At 40.6% G+C, this 25167-nt stretch overlaps 1 protein-coding gene across 3 annotated transcripts; it reads right to left on the reverse strand.

Annotated features, from left to right (window-relative positions):
• Nucleotides 1-956: 956 nt before the first annotated feature.
• On the reverse strand, nucleotides 957-24871 carry BEND3 (BEN domain containing 3). Of its 3 annotated transcripts, XM_054062478.1 has the most exons (5): nucleotides 24632-24871; nucleotides 17873-17982; nucleotides 13497-13541; nucleotides 12809-13032; nucleotides 958-7802 (listed from the first exon to the last, which is right to left on the reverse strand). In XM_054062478.1, the coding sequence occupies exons 3-5, from the start codon at nucleotides 13528-13530 to the stop codon at nucleotides 5550-5552; spliced, it is 2511 nt and encodes an 836-aa protein (XP_053918453.1). In that variant the 5' UTR covers nucleotides 13531-13541; nucleotides 17873-17982; nucleotides 24632-24871; the 3' UTR covers nucleotides 958-5549. The 3 variants fall into 3 exon arrangements, with proteins under 3 accessions (XP_053918454.1, XP_053918453.1, XP_053918452.1); XM_054062477.1 differs by lacking the exon at nucleotides 17873-17982 and having other exon boundaries at nucleotides 959-7802; nucleotides 24632-24870; XM_054062479.1 differs by lacking the exons at nucleotides 13497-13541; nucleotides 17873-17982; nucleotides 24632-24871 and adding an exon at nucleotides 11662-11737 and having other exon boundaries at nucleotides 957-7802; nucleotides 12809-12922.
• Between the last annotated feature and the right edge of the window lie 296 nt (nucleotides 24872-25167).

Genomic DNA, 25167 nt, shown 5'->3' on the forward strand with positions numbered 1-25167 from the left:
ATGCAAGGGCTTTTTCAAAGAGATACTGCTGAGAGCTCACGAAGGGGGGGTTTGGATGGCTTGAGAAGGGACTGGCAAGTTCACTGGAGGCTGCCCAGGTGACCATGTTGCCTAAGCCACCTCTGCATTAAACACAGACGTAACCAACCTTAGGCACGGGGCCCAGAATGGCCAGCACACCTGCCCTTGCACAGAGCGATGACCTTGACCCAGAAGTTTGTTTGGTCCTGTAAGAGGACCAAACACAAGACCCAGCTGCCACTGGCACAGCACACAGCATTAGCTGACAGCTTTGCGTGTTTCACCCACTGCAGGAGCAACGTCACACGCTGCACGTGGGCCCACCTGCATTATGGAGCAGGGACCAGGAAAATCCTCTGAAGGAACAGCCTGGTTAGCCAAAGCAGGCACATACCAAACACTCCTGAAGGTTCCTCTGTGTTGCTGCGTACAGATCAACACAGAGAGGGGCATTACACTCTGACTCCTCTGCCCCCTCAAATAATAGGCAATTCTTTTTTCCATAGACTAGAAAAGCACCAAAGTGTTTCTGGGTTTTATTGTTTGTGAGTTTTCTTTGGTTCTTGGGGTTGGTTTTTTTTCTGTAATGGTGTGTCAGACCACTACACATCACTACAAAATGCCTCTGCAAACAATGACAAACAGTTGTTTTGCCATAATGAAATTTGTGAAGGAAATTGGGAATGATTACTGGATATTTGTGTGTGGGGGAGAGATATTAATTGGCTGGTCTGACTCCAGTCTTTGGCAATCACAATTTATTTTGTTTCGCTCTATTAGCAAATTTTAGTGAGACTGGATACCTGGTGACTTTTTCCATGTTTTTTGCTTGGAACATAGGCTGAATTTTTAAAAAGAAAATAAGGAAAACTTAATTTAAAAAATGAGCAGGTTTGTTCTATTCATGTTTGCTTTGTGGTGGGAAAAAGGGGAGAACTAGGAAAAGAACATGTAACAGCTTTACTTCTGTTCTATTACAGCTCTTTCCATCCTATGAGAATCAAAGTTCTTCCTTCTGAATTGTTAATGAAAGAAAAATGCTTAGTGGGGACCACAGCCCCATCGCTGAACAGATCAGGAAACGAGTAAGCGGGGGATCTGCCCATGTCACAGGCTTTTCTGGACGCTCACTAGAAAAGATAGCATCTAGAAAATGACAAAAATGAAAGGAATATGCTGGACAAAACTAATAGAGTTTAAGAGCCAATCTCCTGCCTGTCAGATGATGTATAAGGAAAATGTTATGAATATGATGGAGTTTTGATTTTGTCAGGAGTCATCTGCTTCCAACCGTGGGACTGCCCGACCCAGGGCAGCTCCATCAGCCAGCGCTCTGCTGCAGGAGAGACAGCTTTTCCAAGGGTTTAGATGAGCCGTGACAAAGACAATTATGAGTATTATGTATTCTGTGAGAAATTTCTGTAAGAAATTAGGACTATCACTACCAGTGAGAAGTTTAGATGAACGGCTTTTATAATGGAGGAGGTACAGTGAGGATTTCAAAAGCACTGTTACTACTAGAAATTTATCTTTACTAGGACAAAAAAAGTAGGTAGGAAAGAATAAAGACAAACAAATGGGGATCTCTTTCTGTCTTTCTTAGCAAAGACAATCATAAGAGAATTAAGAGAGAGAACTAAACCATCATGTCAGCTATTTATTTTAAACAACTTCAAGCACATTTAGAAGGATGTTTTCAGAATGTTCTTGAGGAAGTTCTCTAACTCCATTGGTGTTAACTGAATTGCTGTAACAATGGAAAAAATCAGAAAGTCAAACTAAGGTACTGAACAATTCTTGGCAATGACAGTGATGGAGTTTGTTTGACTTAACTCAAAAAAATCATAGGCTTGAACCTGCCACTCTTGTTCTCCCATAGATTTTCAACACAATCAACTTAAATGACACTTGTCAGTTTATGCTTCCTCCTTAGCACAGGCAAGCTAAAGACACTGAATTTTCCATCTCTTTCACATTCCTTTAATCAGTGAAACAAAGTCTGAATGAAAATAAATTATGAATAAAACCTGCATATTATTTGCTGTGCTTCTCACGGCTGTAGAATGCACAGTAATCCCTTCCAGCATGAAATTAGACCTGATGTGCCTTTGTAGAGCACTGAGCATGCAATTCTGTTTCTCACTGCTATATCGTAATATAAATATCAATAACTGAAAAGACACAAATGACATTTTTTTAAAAAAGGTATCTAGAAATAAATTATATGCATTTTGAAGAGGAGAAAAAACAGTGACAAACATTTCCTAGAACATGAAACACTTTGGTGGCCTTAATGCGTTAGTGTCACAAAGTGGTTGACTTCAAGTAAAGATTTTTCTCATTTGCAAACTTGATTCCATCACCTGAATACAGTTAGTGGGCAATGAACTGATGGGAACTTGACCTCCTTTTTCATGTGCCGGTTTACATCTTTTACACAGCTTCTAAGTAAGTTTTAAATTTGTAGAAAATGGGTAAGACATAAAAATATGGAGCCATAATATATTACACTTTCTTTTAGAGACTGTTAGAAGTGAGGTATTCAATGCTTATCCAAAGCTGATATATTTAAACTACAAGAAGTAGAGACCCTTGATATGCACCTTAACAGGGTTTACTGACCTGGCAGGTAGAAAGTAATGGGAAGTCCATGTGTCCATGGCTATGTATGTTCCAAACGCTTTGATATCTACCAATCTTCCTATCATAGCCTCACTTGCAAAATTACAAGTTTATTCTTTTAAACATAAAAATTCTGAAAGACAGAAAAATCTTTTTAAGCAGCTGCAGCAAACCAGGGTATTTTAATTTATGTACTGTCTGACTAGCTAAGGTTATCTCAGATCTTAGTGACAGACTGTATAGGGAAAAAATCCCTGCTTGTACTCAAGCAATCACCAGACAACATTCCTCTTGTATGAAAATAATATACCTTTAATTTATTTACAAGACTGACCAACTGGATGAAGTGGCTGTACTTCAGATGTACTGCAAGAGCTTTCATTAATGAACTATGTCACTATTCATATGTCTGTATTTTCTTGATACCAGTTATAAAACACACAATCAAACGAATCATGAAAGCGTTGTGAAGAGTGAGATAAAAGGAATGTACACAGCAATTAAACAGAAGAGAAGAAAAAATAAAAATCTTTCTAAACCCACTTTCAAAAATGTGATTTTTTAAGGTGAAAATAGCTTTTGCACTACTTAGTAGATAATACAAATGGACTGATTTGTTTTACTTAATGTCAGCATCTACAATAAAGGCAGTATCACTCAGATTTGCATGCTAGCTAGTAACATCTGGCAATTGTACAAAAGTTTAATATATATTGAATTCTTCTGGGAGTTTTGACATGACAAAGTGGTGAAATGTGTATGACATTAAGGTAAGAAAATAGAATTATATTTCTTACCTTCTGGCCAGCTATTCACAGCAACAAATTAAGCAGCTGTTAATAATTTCTGTCATTTTATATCTCCCATAAAAGTGCATGTAAAAAGTTCCACAGAGGTGCTAGGTAGCATACAATTACAAGAGATAGTCTTGGTTTCTGGTACATTCAATTTGCTAAATTTATGAACCAAAAGGAAAGATATGATGCAGACATTGTGGTATCAGTTCTTTATCTTTGGTAAAATGTTTTCATTTTATTATAGCCATATTTGCTTCGATATCCATTTTGTGCATGGTCTGCTAGTATTTAAACCAACACAAAACATTTAAATGGATATAAACAGTATCAGTGGATCTAGTACATTCATGACTTTCTTTAAACATTTTTTGAGAATGTTGCCAGCATATGGGGAAAATGAGCAAACGCTACTATCTATCATGATTTACTCCCGGTTTAACATAATACTTTTAACTAGTTCTTGCCATTAGGAAAGAACACTTCATTTTTTTAAAAAGAAAGGGATTGATATGACTCTAAGAACAATAAATTCTAAAAATCTGAAGTAAAAATACCAAGTATTTTGTACTTTCTTACAAACGCTAAAATACAAAATTACACTGGAACAGACCTAAAATTTGATACTATGACCCATCTAAGTAAACAACAAAAGGACCACAGAGAACATCAACAATTGCTCCAAGGTGTTCCAGTAACAGTCAGTAAGCGATTGCTGTCTTTACTGTCTTAAAATTCCATACCTGACTCTCTCTCACCACTTCTATCAGTATTAAAATTTAAAAAAAGAAAAAAAAAAAAAAAAAGAGGAAAACTAGTTTTTAAGCAGCACTTTCCAGTGACAAATCATACAGCAAATTCACATTGGGTTCTGGGTGTTCTTTGTTACACTTGAACATATTAACGATGCAAACTTGACCGTATGAACCCAAGTTATACCTACATAGTTATGCCTCCAAACAGCTACTAGTAACATTAAATCCATTTGGCAGAGTGAGAGAGAGTTCAATATACCTACATCCAAAATACCCAGATGGTGCTGCATTCACACAAAGAATAAGTTACATTGATTACCACAGCTCATATGTGGGGAACCTGAAACAATTCCACCACAGAATCAGTCTTTGCACATACATCTTATAATGCAATTCAACATGAATACTGGAAACCTTTGGAATCATTATTTTCATAGAGAGTAAGGTCTAAAATTTTTCTAAGTTCTTGTTTTGGGTCTTTTTATTGTTGTTTGTTATTTTACAAATAGAGTGGCAAGCAGGCAACAGCAAGACATTCCATGGGTATAGGCTTGGGTCTGTTCTGCTGGCTCTGTTCAGACGAGCCACCCTCCGTCACACCAGCAGTGACACTGGACAAAACAAAAAAACGAACTCACAGGGGCAGAATAAAGCTTGTGGCGTCTATATAAAAAAGGCATTCACAGTACTTCTATGCTCACGCCTCAATTCTTCAACAGTTTAATCTTGGTTTTAGAAATAAAACCTGGTAACAGTCAGAAATGCAAATGACACCACTCTGACCCATTCTTTGACACAGTATTATTATTCTCACTTTCACAGTATCATCAAGAACAAAACAAATGCGAAGCTGCAAATACTGTAGAAGCAAAGTCTAATATTCCAATGATTTCCAATGAATATGGCACTTTCAAATTTAATTTAAGTTTAAATTTCAAACTCTGAATTAACTAACAAGACTGTTTATAAGGGTGTAACAAAAAATTGCCCCTGAAGAGCATGATTTAAAAAAAAATAAATCTTTATTATTAGAAAGTGATAAAAAGATGCAGAAATGGGGAGTGGAGTAATACAGTCTCAATACGTGTATTTGTACCAGTGAAAATCGTGCTCTTACTCAATCATTGATATCTCTACCACCAACGAATTATGGTCTTTACCCATGTACAAATGTAGTAAGCCACTTCCCACTGCTGCGGTGCCCACATCGATGCAATGTACACATTAAAACACAACCTAGTGCCTGACTCTCCTAGATGCTGAGCACACTTGGCTCCTGACAGGCCCTTCAGTCTAAACCAAAGCATGATCCTGACAATAATTTAGTGGTCAAAGTCTTAGGAATTTAAAGAGCCTGTCACTTATTTGCTTTCTTTGCTTTTTTCAGTATATCACACTTTTTTCTGTTAGGACGCCGGCATCTTTCATCAATGCTCGGTATACATTCATAATGCCATACTTCTTCCATTTTCTCCACGGGGTAAACTGCCTCCACGTAATGACGGATCAGTCTCAGCCTGATAGGATCGAGCTGTTTTTTGTTACAAGCACCTGAATGATTATATTGCAGTCTGAGATTCTCTGCAGTAAAGAGTTCAGGGAAGAGTCTTACAAGAAGCCTGGCAGCAAAGTTGCCGACTGACAGGCTCTGCTGCACTATCTCTCTTACCTCCTTATCAGACAGCAAATACAGAGAAGGCACAGGGAAGTCAGGATTAGGAACGACGAGTTCATCAAGTGGTATCTTGCAAAAATCCTTGCTGCTTCTTTCTGGTGGCAGTGGCGGCCCTTCAAATTCTTCTCGAAACCTCTCAGGGTTTATTGCATAGCTAAGAAATTCCCTCCTGTCGGGCCCTGGCACGTGGATTTTCCGTTGCTGTTGGTATGTGCGCCTTTGCTCAGTGTCTCTTCGCCGACACCTCTCGTCAAGCTTCCCAACGAACTCCAATGTCCACACTCTGTCATTCTTTGCTCTGGGGTACAGTATCTGCACATAATGCCGAATTAATTTAATTCTAGTGGGGTCAAGCTGTTTCTTGCCTAAAGATCCACTACAGTTGTATTGCTTCCGTAAGTTTTCATGAGTAAAAAGTTCAGGAAATAAGAGAACAAGCAATCGAGAGGCAAAGTTGCCTATAGAAAGACTGCTTTCATATATGCTTTTAATCTGTTCTTTGTTCAACAGGTAATCTGGGACAGGGACATCAAAATCAGGAGGGGGAAAGTCAAGTTTGTCAAAGTCTATGGGTACAAGCCATATTTTTTTTGAGCGTCTGCCAGGTTTTTCATACTCAAAACTGTCTTCCACTTTTATGATTGATACATCATCTGGTAAACTAGAAGAATCGTAACAGTCATCTCTCATCTGATCACATTCGCTTCCATCCATATATGTATTTTCAAGTTCATCGTTTATTCTTTGAATGCATTGCTGCAACCAGGCTTCGTCATCTTGCACATCTGGAAAGTAAATTTCAGTGTACCTACGGATTATTTGAAGCCGATGAGGATCCAGCAGTTGTTTCCCAGAATCTCCAAAGCAGCTGTACCTTTCAGCTAATTTTCTGTGGTCGAAGAGTTCCGGAAACAATCTGTGTAACAAAAAAACAGAGAATTCCCCTGGAGAAGAAGCTTCATCTAAAAATTCATTGAGATCCTGAGCATCCAGCATGTAATCTGAGGCAATGACATTACTCCTGTCCAAGGATAAAGCTTCCTCCTGCTCTTTATCCTCCATATAATGGGAGGATTCAACCTGCTCAGTCTCATAAAAGCTAGATGACTGTACATTCTGCTGACTGTTTTCCATTTCCCTTTGAGCCCAAAATCTATTGAAAAAATCATTGACTTGGGGCAAACACTCCACCTGCCACACTGCTGTGTTCTTCACAGAAGGATAACAAACTTCCACATAGTTACGGATAAGCTGCAGATGAAGAGATTCAAGTTTCCTTTTATTTAGAAAGCCACATGCGCTGCAGCTTCTGCTAAATTCATCGTCACTGAAGAGTTCTGGGAAAAGCTGCACTAGCAACCGGCAAGCTAAGTCTCCGCCTGACGTGCTTTGATCCATGATTTGTTTGAGCTCTGCAGAAGTCAGCTGGTACTCTGGGGGAGGCTTGAAGTCTGCAACAGACTCTGCTGGACTGACTTGCTTTTTAATTCTGCTAACCTCCAGAGACAACAGGTCAACTTTACTGTGAAGCTGAGTCATATTAGTATTGAGGGTGTTAAGCGTGTAAAACATTTTCTGTATCAAAGAGTATATATTTGCATCAGAATCTGCAGTGGCTGCTGCTACAGCAATGGCTGCAGCTGAGTCCCTTTTGCGTTGATCGTTCAAAGTCCGAAGATGCGAGGGACTGCTGGGGTTGATTTTTTCAAACAACTCATAAGAAGCAAACTGCTCTGCTCCTGGTGGATTCTTCTTCTCCGTGATCTTGTGTGAGATGCCATAGAGAGGTTTTTTATAAGATGGAGTGGTTATATCACTGAAGGAATCTTCTTCACTGAGCCATGTTACGTTAGGATTCTTGTTCTTGTTTGTCTGCTCTGCATTTACCTGAGTGGGTGAGCCAGTATCTCTGTTCTTCATGTTTGAAAGGGGGCCCTTTGAATGAATAAATATTGGATTAGTAAGAATGCCTTAAAAATATCAGCTACAATATTGTTATTAAGCAGGCATTGTTACAAAAATATGCAAAGTAAAATTTTCTCCAGAGTACTTAATTGTGTTAAATACAGCAAAATTAACAAATTCACTAGGAAAAACAAAAATAAAGGTATAGTATTATTTAGGGCATTTTTTTTGTTGTTTTGGCTCATGGCTTTCTCCATGGAATAGAAATGCAATAATACTCCTTAGCAGTCTTTAGCTGCAGAGCTCTAAATACTCTCCCAAATTAAGTATCAATATGCTTCACCTTGCGTATGAGGCTCTTGGGCTGTAGAGAATTTGAATGGCAACAAGTCAGCAACAGAGCCAAGAATAGAATCTAGATTTTCTGACTCCTAGTCCTGTGACCTTGCCACTGCCTCCAACAACAGCATTTAATGTTCCAGCACTTTCTGTAGGTTAGCTTCTGAAAACACCACAAAGGCTGTAAGATACTGAAATTATGCTTAGTCTCTTATTTCTGAAGTGAAAGATTTATACAGGGGTCTTTTTATCTTTATAATGGCGTACAACTCCCAAATAAGTTCTAAGAACGACTGTAATTTAAAAAAGGTATTCTATTTAAATAACAAAAACTTAAAATCAAAGTGAGAAGTACTTTGGTATTGAATTTTTTAAAAGGGAAGCATAAGATTTCTTTATTTCTCAAAGGCAGAGAAGTTTAGACTCAAGGGTTTCTAATTTTCTAAATTATTTATATTAAAACCAGCAATGAGCTCTTAAGAGATGAGTGTCCTCAATTTCTAACTCTTCCTCACTACTTAAAATCAGAAGCAAGCTTTTTCATCAACTCATAGCAAATATGCAGGGCTTGGGTGGGGCGGGTTTTTTGCAATCACATGGATATTGCAAATAATTCTTAGGAAATGAAGTAGATACAACGGAATCAAAATCCAATATACAGAATCCAAACGTGAGAAAACAGATTTTAGAGACAACTGCACTGAAACATTTTGCTTGGCATAACTTTAATTAGACAAAACCACACAGAATTTGCTTTCAAGTCTGAAAACAAATGGATCTTAAGGTCTGAGCTGAGAGCCACAAGCAATTCAAAATTCTAGTGGAAGATCGCACTGTGTCTTACAGTGAGGAACTTGAATTAAGACTCCTTTCTGAAAAAGCCGAACTGTAACTCTCATGAAATTAATCTGGTTCTTATGTATACTCTCACTTGGCATCTGCTTACTACAGTGACAAATTAAATCTAATTACTTTTTAATTTCGAATGTAATGTATACTCAAAAGAGGTTCAGAAAGAACAAGCTGTTTTCCCTTCCAAGTGCAGAAACCAGCAGACTCAATTAAATTGAAGTGTGTTTCCAAGTTCTGTTCTCATTCATATCATACAACCCTACATATAAAAAAAACCTTGTGTTTCCACAACCAAAGCTGTGAGGATGGACAGATCATAAAGAGAAAGCATAAACCAAAGACAATAAATTTCACAGTGTGCAGAGTCCCTAGCTGTGGTGGTGCCTAGGACACTTGACTTCCAGGTCCCATTTAGAAGACTGTCCCTCCAGTCCCACTCATATTAAAGCACGTTAGCTATGAGGACAGCAAGGAACCAGTCCTGTACCAGCACCAGTTATTTAAAGGTGATATCTCAGTAAGTGGAATAGTATACCCTAAGTAAATCAGCTCTTTGTGACTTGTAAAATACTAGAACACAGAGACCAAACTGTGAGCAGACTGTGATGCACATTGCTCCTACACTGGGACCGAAGTTGTCATACCCCACCTATACTCGTCACTGGAGAAACAGAAGTATTTCTAGATGGTAACAGAGCTCTCCCAAAGAGACATCACCTGAAAGCAGGTGATGAACATTTCTACTGACAATAAACATAGTTATGCTCCCCAGTCAGATACTCAGACTGAACTACAAATTTCTTGTACTGTTTCTGAACAAAAGAACAAAACAAGACTGCAGTTCTGGGGAATACATTTCAGTGAGACCTGCTACCTAAGTAGCTAGCTCTTCCATTAACACTCCTGATTACAGAGGATATTCCAAATGATCCTTCACATACAGAGTATGGTTAATTCAATCGCTTCTCTACTAAATAGCTTGCCATGGAACACTAGTCATCTGTCAGTTCTCACCAGAACTCCAGACGTGCCTTTTCCCTAATTAATTATATAATAAAACTTGGCAACATGGGGTAATTTCTATTAATGTACACTGTGCATATAGAGCCAGGGCAAAGCAATATTAGAAGGTGTATTAAACAGCACAAATTCATTGTTTTAAGTATCTTACTGCACTTTAACAGTAAGCATTGTGAAAATTTGCATTCTCAGTTCTGGACATGGTGCTCTGAAGAAGGAAGTGTTCACACTAAGAACTACAGTGGATCTCTGCCGTGACAGCAGCTGAACTTTTGCCCTTTAGCTAATGCAGTTCAGTGTGTGGAGCTGTTTGTGGGATGGATTTGGTTATCTGCATTTCAGTCACATAATCAGTGTTAGAGTAACAGATGACAACATATTTGTGCCTATACTTATGGATTTTGTATTTCAGATACATTCTCCTTTTCTTTCCCTTTGCTTTTAATTATCTTGTCTTGTCCATCTTGGAACAGCACTATCCACAGCACAAATACATGGCTTTTCATAAATTCTCCAATTAAACTAGTATTTAATATCTTTAATTAGTTTTCTGTAACACCGATCTTTAAACATCAATGTATTTGAGAAAATACTACACTTCTAAAGATGATCAGTTTTAATGCACCATCAAAACCCAAGCAAATATATTGTTCCATGACACTCAATGTATGTAAGATAGTGCTACTTTTTATATTAATTTGCACAGTAAGTTTTTATATTATGCACATTCTTTGAATATTCGCAAAATGCAGTATTTCAGTAAACATGGACCAATATAAGTAATTGTGAAACAGCATCTCACATGATCTCTCGGAGTCCTACGCCAAGTTTTAAAAGTTGTTTAGTTATTGCTCTGCTCAGTGCTAAAGTCCAGCTAACTTATGACCTTTATTATGCATAACGAACAAAGTCTAAATATCTTGAAGAATACAGAACATAATACTCTAGCATATGAGTAAAGAATAATAAATATATGAGCAAGAAACATGTAAAACAATTCTATCAAACACATAAGAACTTGGAAATGTCATGCACATAAATTTTTTAAACTTAAAGTTTTCTACATTTTTTTTCCTTCAAAAAAATTAGGCCAAGTGAATTTCTGGTTATGAAGTGACAATCAGAATTTAAAAAAAGTGAAATTTCTTGTGATAGAAAGCCATGTAGTGAAATAATCACTGGCCCAACAGTACAGTTACATAACACAAAAAGTACAGCTCTGCTTATATCATGCATAGATGCCTTTGTAAAAATATACTACAAGCTCAATATTCTCCAAAAATAATTAACATTTTGTCCTCTGTTTAAACAGAAATAGTAAATGAAGTCATCAACTAAAACAAAATATCGGTACTAGAAAAGTAATTAACTTTAAAATGTTGTTAGGATTGAGGACTGTTTCTGATTGGCTATTTAACTAAACATGCTGATTCATTTGGGACAGTCAAGAATGAATTTTCATCATTGTTTCTGATATTCCAAGTCCAAAGTTATAAGTCAGTTCAAATAAATTTAGAAATGTACTAAAGGCAAAAGGCAAACAGTAAACTCCAAAGCAAGCAGAGTTCAGAGGCCATTATGAAGCTCTTCTAAGAATCTGAATGTAAATAAAACAACTGAAAAAAAAAGAAAAAGAAAAAGGAAAAGAAAGAAACCATGTAATAAGATTAAGACCTACCTACCACAGGCATTCAGGGAAAAAAACAGCCCCATCAGAAAGATGACAGTCAAGAAAGAAATATGAAGAGCTATGGCTAGAAAGGAGAAATGAAATGCACAAATACAACATGGAGTAACTGGCTAGGTAGCGGAACAGCAGAAAAGGATATGTGCTTTATAGTAGATCATAAACTAAATATAACCCAGAGCCTGAAGTTATTCAAAAGAGGATGAATTAGAATCTAGGCTATTTTAATAAAGTGCTGATCATGAAAAACAGAAAGTTATTATATTGCTCTACAGGGTGCTAGAAGAGATGTGACTATCCAACACTGGACGTTACCCTTTCAGGAATCTCAAAGAGAACAACTAAAAATACAAGGCGACTCCTGAAGAAAGCTGAAGAAACAGAATTTTAATCTTGGAAAGGAAGGGCTGAAGGTAGACAACATCCTATCAATTTTCCCACATGCAGAAGACTTTTCTAGAACAGATGATCACTGTTCTCCCTACTGAAAAGAACAAGGACAAAAAGAAATTTTCTCAGTTTCAGCAAAGATTAATGAAAATTTCCTATTTCCAGAGAGGTGAAACACTGGGACAGGGTAGCGGGAGAGACTGGGCATCTCCTTCACCAGCTGCACAAACACCTGGATCGTCAGAAGTGGGTTGCTGCATCAGACATTGTAAATACGTTCTGCTCTTGAGATACTTAAATCTTCTGCATCCCTGCATCTTTTATCTTTCAAGTAATGCACAAATCTATACTTGTCTCACTGATATCAAAATTGTGTGTCACAGAAGGAAGAATTACAACCCTGATTCTGCCACTGAGGATCCAGCTGAAGGACTGTGTGATGTGAGACGGACTGTAATCAGTCATGCCCAGTTAACCCAAATCACTACCTGCTCCTACATTCCCTGACAAAGCATACACTTCACAAGAATGAATTAACCTATATTTCAAAGATATGATTGCATCTACATTATGGAAAGAAATACCCAGACAAGTAATGTGTGCAAAATGGGTTAATATCAGCCATATTTGACTGAAATGCATTACTAATGCAAATCTAGTTAAATGACTTGCTTTTTGCTTACAGCAGAAATGAATTTAGCCTATGAAATATCAACAGAAAAATCACAGTCATGGACAGAGAAGTCACCTCTTGTGTAAAGCGTCTTTTCTTCACACTGGGTAAGACATCTTGCTGGCTCCCTGAACCATCACAACCAAGTGAGGTCTGCTTCCGTTTGTTGGAATCCTGTAGGCAAGTAACTGTGCCATCCAGTGAGTGTTTCTCAGCAGATCTGGATGTTACTGAGCAGTCTAGAGCTTCATCTTCATTTTCTGTTTCTACTTTCACAATTTTTTTTTTAGGAATTCTTACTGGAAAGAGAGAACGTTTAGAAAGATAAAGTATTCCCTCCAGAAAACCATTACACCCTTAATACAATATTTTGTCAGTTGTTTCTTTTTATGAAAATGTGTTTTGAAGAACATGGTTATTTTTTACGACTTGTACGATAAGCGTATAATGAGGCCACTCCAAAGCCAAGTTTTTATTACTCTAGGAATCATTCAGTCATCCAGCAAATGACAGTTTCTTCCCCAAAGAAGCATATAAAGAATAACAAATAAAGTTACAGTAGAAAGATTTTTTCCAAGGGGAAGAAAGATGTAGAGCAGAAAATATAATGAGCAACAAAGATATTGGTGTGTTTTACAAATCTTTTTAAAAAACATTAATGTAATTTGTCTTGATCCAAGTGTATTCTTTATCAGGTTACAAAGGCTTTTGTTCAACAAGTATTTTTGCCTGATCATAAGTTACACAAAGTATAACATTTTACCTTCATCATCATCACTGATTTCAGCTGAATTCATCTTCTATTTCACTAAAGAACAAAACAAAAATACAGAAAGAAATATCAGCATCTTCTGGAATCAGGAAATACCTAAATCTGGTTTTATAATTACTTTAACTGTCAGCCCATGGATAATTTCCAGTCTGAACATTTGTAGAACCTAGGTATTTTCAATACATTTTATGGCCATCTATAGACCTGTCAAGATGCAAACTACACTGCAGACTACATATGACAGCTAGAAATGTATTTCAAACTATATATTTTTCTGGCATGGAGAAAAGTAAGAGCAATTTTAACCTTCTCTATGAAGTATCTTGGCACTATATAAAAGGAAGTTAACTGGATTAAATTCTCCATCCTGAAGCAAGTCACTACTTCTTATTACAGTGAAGTGTTTTTATATTGACACTGTGGGTGACCCAAAGTCATTAAAGAAGGAAAACTCATAAATTGGAATATACACACTGGAGTAAGTTTTCATTTAAAAATCTTTGATCCTCTGATATGGACTGCATCAATCAAGCAGAGCAATCTGTAGATCTACAGTAACCACTTTTGTTTCTAACTGTCAGCCTCTGAATAACGTGACAATGTTTTTTTTGTAAGGGAAAGAAAATGTATTATTCTAGCATGATTTTAGCATTACTTTTCACATGGAAGTCTCAGTTGTATTTCTGTTACCTCGAAAACTAATTTTGCAAATTACTTGTGGGCAAACATCAATCTGTGGACACATTCCTAAGAGATATCCTAAATATTTTTAAGATCTCCAAAGCAAGCAACCTAACCAGATCTCACTGACTGTGACAGGGCACGCAGCTGCAAACTGACACTCTCAACTGGTAAGCTGGTGACTGCTAAACTGTGACACATCGCTTATGTTCATCTGCACACAACATTATGTTTACTTGGCCCCAGAATATTACTAATTTACATTTCCCACAGCTGAAGTCTTCTTTCCAATAGTTTTATTTCAAATGTTCCTGCCCATCCTTTACCCAAGGTCTGAAATCAAGGCAGGCTTCCCTCTGGGTGGAGCAAATGAATAAAGCAACCAGTCAATCAAAAGTCTACATTTAGCCCGGGAGTGGGAGTTATAATGAAATTTAAGAGACAGATGAGGAAAGAAAGAGACAGGGAATCTGTTTTGGATGGAAAAAAAAAAAAAAAAAAAAGTCTTTACTTACTTTTGAATATTGTTCAATAGAATTATTATTTCCAATCTGAAGATACTGTTAAAAAACTCTGCAAACACTTGAATACTGTGTAATTAAGAATTTTTCTTCAATAGTAACTGAAGGCTGTTAATGGTAACTATGAGATCCTGCTCATGGTAAGATTTGGTATGATTGCACTACAATGGGTAGCATGTACACACAAACCAAAGATCTATGATGTTATAAAACCAGCTCATAGTGGGCCACTTTAGAAGCCAAAACATCCTCTAAAGTGCTTATCTTCAACATGGTTTCCATGTACAACTTATAAAGGGCATCCTTTAGAGGATAACATGAGATTCTCTTCATCATCGTCACCAGAAAAAAATCTCTCTCAGTTGGACACAAGAGCTACTACAAACCCCTTAAATATCTTCTCCTTTTTACACACCATAATCCCCTATTTCAGGACTTGTATTCATTAATTGATCCACACATAAATGATGTCATCTTATAATCATTTCAATTACACTGTAGAGACATGACAGCATGAGACACAAGTAGCCCACACCAACTTCTAAGCCACCTAATAAGCAGTGTTTGGGCTTAATACTTGGTCTTACTAACTCAACGTTATTTACGAATTTAGACACAGCCACTACAGCTCTTTAGAAAAAATCCTAAGACAGTGTATTTTGTACAGCACCCTCAAAATGATATGTTGAATCTTAAGAAAAGCACATAGTACTGAACACTTATATTTTGCCCTCATATAGCAGATACAATGACATTCAGTTTCCAGACCTTTTTAACACTTTCCCATACTGCACTAGGCTTAGCTCAGAGGGATGTGGTACAAGATCAACACATAGTAGCGCTCAAGAAGTGTGACAGAGTCTTTTTCTGATGGTCTGAGGCGACAGTAAGCAAATTAGCCAACACTACTGCAGAATATCACAGAATCACAGAATCACAAGGTTGGAAAGGACCCATTGGATCATCGAGTCCAACCATTCCTAACACTCCCTAAACTATGTCCCTCAGCACTTCATCCACCCGTTCCTTAAACACCTCCAGGGAAGGCGACTCGACCACCTCCCTGGGCAGCCTGTTCCAGTACCCAATGACTCTTACTGTGAAGAATTTTTTTCTGATATCCAACCTGAACCTCCCCTGACGGAGCTTCAGGCCATTCCCTCTTGTCCTGTCCCCTGTCACTTGGGAGAAGAGGCCAGCTCCCTCCTCTCCACAACCTCCTTTCAGGTAGTTGTAGAGAGTAATAAGGTCTCCCCTCAGCCTCCTCTTCTCCAGGCTAAACAACCCCAGAAGGAAAAATTCTGCAAAGGAAATCAAAATGGTTTTCCAGATAATCCTAGACTGCTCTATTAGAGTAAAACTCTAAAAGATGGTAAAGACAGAGACTGAAAGGAAGAAGACGAAGGTGGGGAGGGGGGAACAGCACACAATATTTAGGAGGGGATATAGGAAATATGTTTTCCTTCCAACTCCTGCTAGCACTGTTATTCAAATAGGAAGAATGCTTTAGGAGAATTTGTCTGGGAATACAAGGGAAATGGAAGGAGAAAATAAACAAAGATCTGAATAGCCACTCTTTAAAACTGGAAAAACTGAAAACTAAAGCAAATCACATACGTTGGCTAATTTTCTAAAGGACACTACAGAAAGAAGACTAAAGCTATCCCAAACTCAGGTCAGGCAATATTGCTTCAAATTTGGGTTGCAATGGACCAACAAGTGAGGAGACACAGAGATATCAACAGAGCAACTGTATCATCATTTCCATAAGAAATGAGGTCCTATGGAAAATGGAGAAGCTTGTATGTGTGTGTGTGTGCATATCCATGCCTGTCTAAGTAAGGTTAACAATAATTTTGTTGATTGTTTAAAGACCGCTAAAGATAAAATATTTCAGATTCTTTAAAATCCTGTTTACAGAAAATCAGTACTTATGAATTATAATTACTGTCTCTATAGAAAAGACAGTAGTGTCAAAACCTGGTTTGAGGGAGTGTTCTGCCCCAAATTGTGACAATAAACAAAGCTGGAGAAAAAAAAAAAAAGACCTAAAAGAACCAGGAACAAAATAGTGCAAAAAGCAGTTGAGTAAGAAATCCATCCAGTAAAGCAAACACCGGACAGTTGTTCTTTGCCATGTTGAGTATATAAATGCATTTTATTCTTACCTTATATGTCTTTTTTCAAAACAGAAGGCAAAGATATTTATTATCCTTAGCCTAACACTGACTCAAAGCTGTCTAGAAGGCAGCAGCTAGCTAGTTCTAGGAAGGGGTGAACACCCTGTGCTGAGTTGGGAGCCCAGGTCTCCAGCCATGACTGGCAGAGCAACCAGCCTTGACAGTTCTATCCTGCTGGGACACAGGCAGGTGCTGCAGTAGATCCTGCTTTCTCGTGAAAAGAGGACCTGGAAGAAGGATTCCAAAACACGTACAACAGCAACTAAAACAGCCACACCCTGATCGTATTGAAGTCGATTACTGCTGTAGCCTAAGCACCCAATGTTCAAATTTTAGCCGAAACTTCTAGTATTTCCACCCAAATCAGCCAAAAAAAATCGTGATTTACAAGATATGAACATAAACCTTTATCTTCAAGTTTTAGGAATTTGCTTGTAAATTTTTTAATTTATGAACCAAGTTATTTTAGAAGCACTTTCTCTGGGTTCATTAGTTTCTATCTTGTTTATAAAGTTAAATTCCAAAGAATGTATTAACAGTTCAGAAACACCTAGCAGGTATAAAATAGGCAAACTAAAACATTGTTTCTCTATGCTCATGCTAAAACATGGCTCAAATAGCTCTTATAACCTTAATATGGGTTCTACACCTGTGAACACTAAAAATGAAGTGAACAGCTAATATTTTTTCTTCAAAAGAGACTCTAATTTTGATTAATGGCAGTCTGCTTCCAGTACAGTCACTAGCTAAACCTACCTAATACTGGATGAACAGGAAGACGTGCAGCACGTCAACTAGTTCAACAATCAAGGAAGAAGGCGTAAATGGACCTCATCGGCACAATGCAGACAATAAATCTTTAGATTTTACTGCCTAAATTTCCTACATTGAAAACGGACTTCTTGAGAAGAGCATGTCGTTTATAATTTCTATGTAATAAATGTCTCAAAACAAAGACCTTGCTGATGTATCAGCATATACTCACCTTCCCATCTAAACTGCCTTGATAGCTACTAGAGTTGGTGCTGTACAGACACCTGTGCTGAGCCACTGCTAGGTCTCATGCAACGGAGCCTGGGAGATGCCAGCACTCACCTGGGAAGACACAAACACCCCTTTTGGCTCAGTCCTCCACACTCACCCACACATCCTGATACTTGAAACAGTTAAAAATACTGAACCAAAAAGGATGTTTTTCATAAGGTGATTAAAGCTTTGTTCTTCTAAGACAAGTGAATAAAAAATTGCAATCATGCAAACAACAATATTACTCTTTTAAAACTAATGTACAATGAACCTCTCTGCAGAGAACTAATGTGACATATAGCATTGTGTTACCCTGTTTCAACTTAAGCTACTTCTAATAAGTTGAATATGCATTACAGTCTAACTCTAGACACCGATCTAAGTGTGTTTAGTTGTGATCTTGAGGCTTGCAGCAAGATGAAGAATCCCACTCAGCTACCAGCTGAAGTTGTAGGTGGTTACAGATGCTACCAAGTACCAAGTTTCCAGTGGAGTGCACTCAAAAAACCTTTTGAGCCCTGCTCCACCAGGAACCCTCTGCAACTGGCCTACTAGCTAAGATTCAACACCCATTTTCAGAACATGCTCAGAACTTGGGGATTTTCACAGAGGACAGTCATAAATAATTGTAGGGTGTTTCACTTACCAATGGCAACACTTTTGCAGCATAGACAAGAATCCAGGTCCCCAAATCCTAGAAGGGTGATCTAGTCACCAGACTATGGCATGCTGGAGGGCAAGCGGGAAGAGGAGTGATAGGCCAAGGCATAAGGGGGTGGGGAAAGAAGTGAGGGGTCCCAGCACACCTCAGTCATCACTATTGGCAGAACTTCCTTCCCACAGATCCTGCTCTCCCTTCTTCTCATCAGATTAGATGAGGAGTGAGACACCTCAATGAAGGGACTTAACGCTCCTTTACTTTTCATAAGTGCCCGTATTCATAAGACTTACCAGGTTATGATACATAATTGTATCATTGTATCACTTTGGTAACAACATTCAACCCTGAAGTGGTATTATGGGCTAACAGGGAACCTCAGTGCATAGTGCAATGCTGTAAGTTCCAAATCACAGAATACCTTAAAAACGAGGCTTCGCAATGTTTCTCTGTGCACTTAGCACTAACTACTGCCACCTTAATGCTGCTGTTGCAAGTAGAGCAAAAAAATGTGATCCATTTATCAAAAATGTGCCCAGCTGAAATATGCACTGAAGCCTTAAGGATGTAAAGCGCTTAGGTATAAAAGATTCTATGAGTAAAAATGAAAATCATACTCTAAACATATTTCGGTCTCATATCATCTAGTATAATGTATAATGCTACTTAAAAGTAGCATAAATGTATACTCAGTTACTGACATATAAAACTGAATTGATTCATAAGCCTAAGTTAAATGGTCCCATGATGTGCATGCTTGTTCCCCTATTTAACACCTAACAACTACTCATGTGTTGGCCTTGGAGGACGCTTTCCCTACCTGTCTTAGGATTGTGACCACTGCAAAAGCACAATGCGAAGACAAACGACCTTGTTGGTATTGTAAGATCAAGGCAGTTCTCTGCCTTTGCAATCATTCTTAAAGAAAACCTGATTGATTCCTTGGAAGTTCTAACTTAAAAAATACAAAGTCCAACAGAAAAAAATATTAGTGTTCTGTGGTTCTTAGGTAAAAAAAAAACCCTCTTTACTCTTCAAACTACCATGTTCAATGTAATAAGTTCTGACAACAAAACAAAAACAGTGAAAATCATGCAAAATAGCATAAAAGTTCACACACACTGTACGTGGAAAGCAATTCTGATTAAATAAGTAAAATAATTGTAAATTATAATTATAAATTTAAATGAATAACTAATACACTCTAATATAATGTCTGTTACCAGTTTTAGAAAAGCTTGCTATTTATAATTAAATGCTTGCACAACATTCTACCATTCAGTTCATTAAAGTTCAGTAAATGTGTAGATGCTGCTTCTTGAACACATACCATCTCACTAAAATTTTAAGCATCTTTGCGTAGGTTGGAAAGAATATCTCCAATTCTTTACTATTGACTATAAGAATGATATTAAAAATATCGGCATTTAGGCTTTGTGTCCTATGTGATGTTTATTCCTTTTAAAGCCTCATGGTGGTACATTGCTTCATATATAAAATTCAGGCTTCAATGAAAAGTATTCTACTTGAGTGTCATTTGCTTCTGAAGAGGTGACTTGTTCTTTACATTTTGGTCAAAAGATAAGATATGCATGTTTGCTAGTAACACTTAAATATGTCTTTAATAGTGTATGTGGAATAAGCTGCTCCATTCCCTTGCTTTCAGCATATAGTGAAAGATGTAACACTCCTCTCAAGCACTGGTAACCTAGTAAAGTTAAATAAATTATGGGAATGCCAAAAAAGCTGATATTCTAAGGAGGTAACATTGGCTGAATTTTACAAGATCGATACAATGAACTGCTAGTTAACAGCCAAAAGTAGCACCTCCTCTTACACATGCCTTCCCGTAACAGGACTTTATCACAAAATGACACTGGTATTATGCTATATAATTAGAGTGTGGTTTACCCAAAGCCAACCAAAATTCTTGGCTATATATCCATCCTCAGCAAGGGACAATGTTTAATCAATCTAATAGTTAAGACACTCACCAGACAGCCAAGCATCTGAGGTTCTGCTCCCTATCTCTCTGTCTGTGTCTGTATTTTACATGAAACACTGGATAAAACACACAAAGTGATTAATGCTTCCCAAGGGAAGCCCACAGCCCTGAAAGCTGGTGGGGGTAGGTGGAAGTGGTCTCGCCCTGTGCAGCAGGTGAGCCGACGGAAGCTCTAACTACCCAGTGATAGCACGAAATACTGTCCCTATGGGACAAAAGAATGATTCCTGTGTAATGCTTTGAAATAATGAGAGCAAACACCCATTCTCAACACAGAGGCCTGAAGTCCCAGGAGGAAACAGGACCCAAGGCATGTGCCTCTGCCTAGGCTGCCCAGGAACTGCCTCCTGCTCTAGGTGTGTGTTGCTTTCCAGGCTGTTTCTTGAAAAGACCTCCTGCTTGGGCTGCAGAAGCAAACCTAGAGAACTCTGAGTTCTAGGTTCTGCCTTGTGAGCCAAATAATCTGCATCTTTTACTTCCTAGCTGTGGCACTGAGTTCAGTAATTTCAATATTGCAGTTATCCTTGGGCTAAATTTGATTCCTCCAATTTGTGAAAAACCCTGCAACTCAAATTCAATTCAGCTGAATTACATATAAATAATACTCCAAAATTGAGCCATAAAATGTGTTTCTTAGAGGTAATGTTTGCCTTCTGTTCAGTTCCATGGGCTAATGATTCAACTTTAATGTTACAGAATTGGATAAGGCCTTTTCAAAACCCCAAAATAATGCAAGTTGTTTTTTTCCTGGACTTCTTGGCATCTTCATTAATACTTTTATTCTCTATTTAAGTATCCTTCTATTGCTGAAAACCTCATTGCCACACTCATTGGTATGATGTTCAGAATAAGCAAGTAACTCAAAAGGGTCACCATTAGTCTGTTGCCCAAAACACTTAACTTACAAATTACACCTAAAGCTATTGTAACAGACAGAAATTGAGGAGGCAGAAATTTGTATTGTGTGATTTGTACACCTGACTGTACTTTCTATATATTTAGTGAGATTTCCTTATAACTTGTGACTTTTCTGAGTAAAGATTTTGAAGTCTTGAGAAGTTAATTGATAAAGCAGCAGATCGAAGAAGTCTGATACCTGAAACCACTTTAATTTAAAAAAATTGATAATCAATTTAAAATTGACTACCCATCTTAGAAAAAACAGAAATGAGAATGTTGCCTCAGTTAACTGAACAATGACGAAAACACAAGCAGACAAAAATACTACTAAAAGCAGATGCTTTCTATCCTATCAATTTTGAGATAGGAGGGTGCTACTAGTGAGCGAAGAGTGAAGTTTCTGAGTAAAATTAATTCTTGATATCCAGTACTGACACTTGAAAAATTAAGCACCTTAGGAAACAGTATTCCAACATTATAATTGTGTTCCAACTATAAATACATACATAACAAATTCTAAAATGATGAAAAATACCTTTAAAAGAACCAGCAGATGTTGCTGGAAGCACTACCTTTATAGACAATAAAATCCCTGTACTTAGCATAGTTTGAAAACCTCCTCTGCTGCCCTGTGGAGGAGGACAGGAAGCCTCAAGTCTCCACTGAAGCCAGCCTGCAACAAGGGCATTCTGCCAAAAGGACTAAGAGGGCATGTTCTCAATTTGGGTCTTTTAGTATTTAATTTTACTTACATCTGCAGATGCTGTTTAAATTAGAGGAAAAAAAAAAAAACAAACAAAAAACAACCAAACAAAAAAAACTCTCTTCAGTTTTCCAACCAGATGCCCAAAGCTGAAGTTTTCTCAGCCTGTGCCCCGTATTTTATCAAACATCAATGTAACCTTGCACTGGTTAGCAAAATGCTAGACTACTTTGTATCCAGCATTAATGCATCACTTAGGTTTTGCTTCAGTATAGGTGTCTTCCCCTGGGCAATTACAAACATTTTACTTTCCTCAGTGCTTCATTTTCTCTCCCCTCATTCTTTGCTTTTATTTTAAAACACTGTTCCATCTGAACTTTGTTCAATTTACAATCTCCTCCAAACTACAACCAACTCTCTGTCCCGGACTAACCCAAGCTATGAAAATACCTAGCAAAGATAAAAAGTGTGGGTTTTGCTGAATTCAATTTAGAGAGAGAGAAAAGGAAAACGTATTAGCATGTATTAGCTACTATTTGTTTCATTAGATTTAATCGTTCACATAAACTCGTAATCTGATGCTTAGGTGTAACCCAGAAGAAAGGAAAAGGTTTTTCTTTCACTGTTTAACTGTCTCTGCCCCAAGAGTCAGGCATACACTGTTTTTAAAGGGGGCAGCAACAAACTCTACCTGCACTTCAATCCAAAAAGCCCAGAGACTGCGTCAACGCTATGTTGGAGCTGTCACATGGCTGCTGGCCCGCTGCCGGCTCGCATTCTGCTGGTTCAGAGTTTGTTCCCTTCTATTTACCAAGGGCTGTGTGGACATACCACAGGGGAAAGTAGGGTAGAGGCAGTGGGTGACCTGGGCAGAGGCAGCAGTCAGTGCCAGCAGCGCAACACCCACTGGGGACCAATACAGACGGCCACAGCATCACGCGCTCCCACGCCACCGCCTTTGCGGAAGCCTGACCCCAGCCCTCGCTTTTAGGAGGGCCATGCAGAGCCTGACCCCATGCTGCTTGCTCCCACGAAGCCACGGTGCGACCAGCCGGTACCCGGGGGGGACAACTGCTGGGCACGCTGCCTGCCAGACCGCACGGCCAGGGCAGGAGGACTCGATGATCCTTGTGGGCCCCTTCCAACCCAAGTCATTCTGTGGTTCCGTGCCACCCCTCACATTGCTGAGGGTCCCCCTATCCCCCTGCACTGCCAGAGGAAGAGGACTCTGCCCATGACACAGGGGTTGGAATTAGATGACCTTTAAGTTCCCTTCCAACCCAAACGATTCTATGATTCTATGACTCGATGACCCTACAAATTGGACTCCATGATCCTTGTGGATTCCTTCCCGTTCAGGTCATTCTATGATTCTGTCACTCCTCACCCCCATTGCTGTGGGGTACCCATCGCACTGCCCGGGGGTTCCCCTGTCCCCTGCACTGCCGAGGGAGGAGGCCTCAATGACCCTAGGAATTGGACTCGACGGTCCTTGTGGATCCCTTCCAACTCGGGTCACCCTGGAATTCCGTGCCTGCCCCCATTGCCGGGATGTCCCCCCTGCACCGCCCGGGGGAGCCGGGGGAGAAGGACTCGGTAACCCTCGGAGCCGGATTTGATGATCCCTGTGGATCCCTCCCAACTCAGGTCATTCTGTATCCCCCCCTACCGCCGGGGCGCCCCCATCGCGGGGGTCCCCTCGCCCCTCTGCACTGCCGAGGGAGGAGGACTCGATAACCCTAGGACTTGGACAAGATGCTCTTTGCGGATCCCTTCCAACTCCGGTCATTCTGTGATTCTGTGCCTCCCCTCATTGCCAGGGTGTCCCCATCGCACAGCCTGGGGAGGAAGACTCGATGATCCTTGTGGGTCCCTTACACCTCAGGTCACTCCGCGCCCCCTGCACCCCCGCCGGGGTCTCCCCTCCTCTCGCTCTCCCCCGTGCTCGGGGTTCCCCGCGGGGGGGCGGCGGCGCGGGCGCCACGTGGGAGCGGCGCGGCGCGAGGCCCCGCCCGGGGGCGGGCGCTGCGGTGAGGCCGCCCCGCGCACCCCGCACGCGGCGGCCGGGGCCGCTTCCGCGGTCAGACCCACGAGCCCGAGGCGGCGGCGGCAGCGGTTGGTGCTTCCGGTCCGAACCCTTGCCCGGGCGGATCTATGTGGCCGGCGCGCGCGGGGGGGGCGGGGGGGTGAGGTGAGGCTGGAGGTGACGGCGGCGTGACCGTTCCACTCTCCCCCGCCCCCCCCCATCCCCTCCCCCCGCCGCGCCGATGGAGCCGCCCGGGGCCCCGCGCCGCGAACAAAGAGCCCCCCGCACCCCGCGGGGCTGCGGCGCCCCGAGCCGCCGACGGGGGAGGGGCCGAGCCCTGCGCCTCCCGCGGCCCCCCCCCCCGTGCCTCCCCTCTCCCCGCAGAGGGTCGCGCGGAGCGGCGGCGGCCGCAGCGGCGGCTCTTACCTCGTCTCCGCGCGGGGCCACGGGAGCCCCGGGACGGCGGGGGCGGCTGGAGCGGCCGCCGCTGCTGCCCGCGTTTCCCCCCCGCTCTTTGTGTGCGAGGGTCCGCGCGCTGCGCTCTCGCGTGACGTGACGGGACCGTGTGTCATTTCCGCACAAGGACACCGAGCCCCGAGCCGCCGCGGCCAGCGCCACCCGCCGCCCCGGGGCAGGGGCAGAGGCGGGAGGGGAGGGGGGAGGAGCAGGGCCGCGCGCTCTCCCCCCTCCGCCCCTCTCGTCCCCACCCCCCGCCCTCCCCGGGCGTCGCCGCCGCCGCCAACGCGCCCTTCCCACTGGAGACCCCGCGCGCGCCCCCCCCGCCCGGCCCCCCCACTGCCACGCGCGGGCACGTGGGTGGCGGATTCGCGGGGCTGGGGGTGGGGGGGTGCGTGGCACGCGGTCTCGCGCGGGGGGGGGGGGGAGCGGGCGGCAGGTAGCGAGCACGTGGCCGCGCGTGGCGGGGAGCGGGGGCGCGCGGGGTCTCCAGTGCGAAGGGCGGG

This window comes from Cuculus canorus, chromosome 3 (genome assembly GCF_017976375.1).
Source record: "Cuculus canorus isolate bCucCan1 chromosome 3, bCucCan1.pri, whole genome shotgun sequence".
NCBI lineage: Eukaryota > Metazoa > Chordata > Aves > Cuculiformes > Cuculidae > Cuculus > Cuculus canorus.

Bases quoted from the DNA above. Each gene is read 5' to 3' on its own strand.
- BEND3 (XM_054062478.1), bottom strand. From the start codon at position 13,530: ATGAATTCAGCTGAAATCAGTGATGATGATGAAG. The intron at 13,033-13,496 runs GTAAAATGTTAT...CTCTCTTTCCAG, and splicing joins AATCAGTGATGATGATGAAG to TAAGAATTCCTAAAAAAAAA. The intron at 7,803-12,808 runs GTGACTTCTCTG...ATTCATTCAAAG, and splicing joins AAAGACGCTTTACACAAGAG to GGCCCCCTTTCAAACATGAA.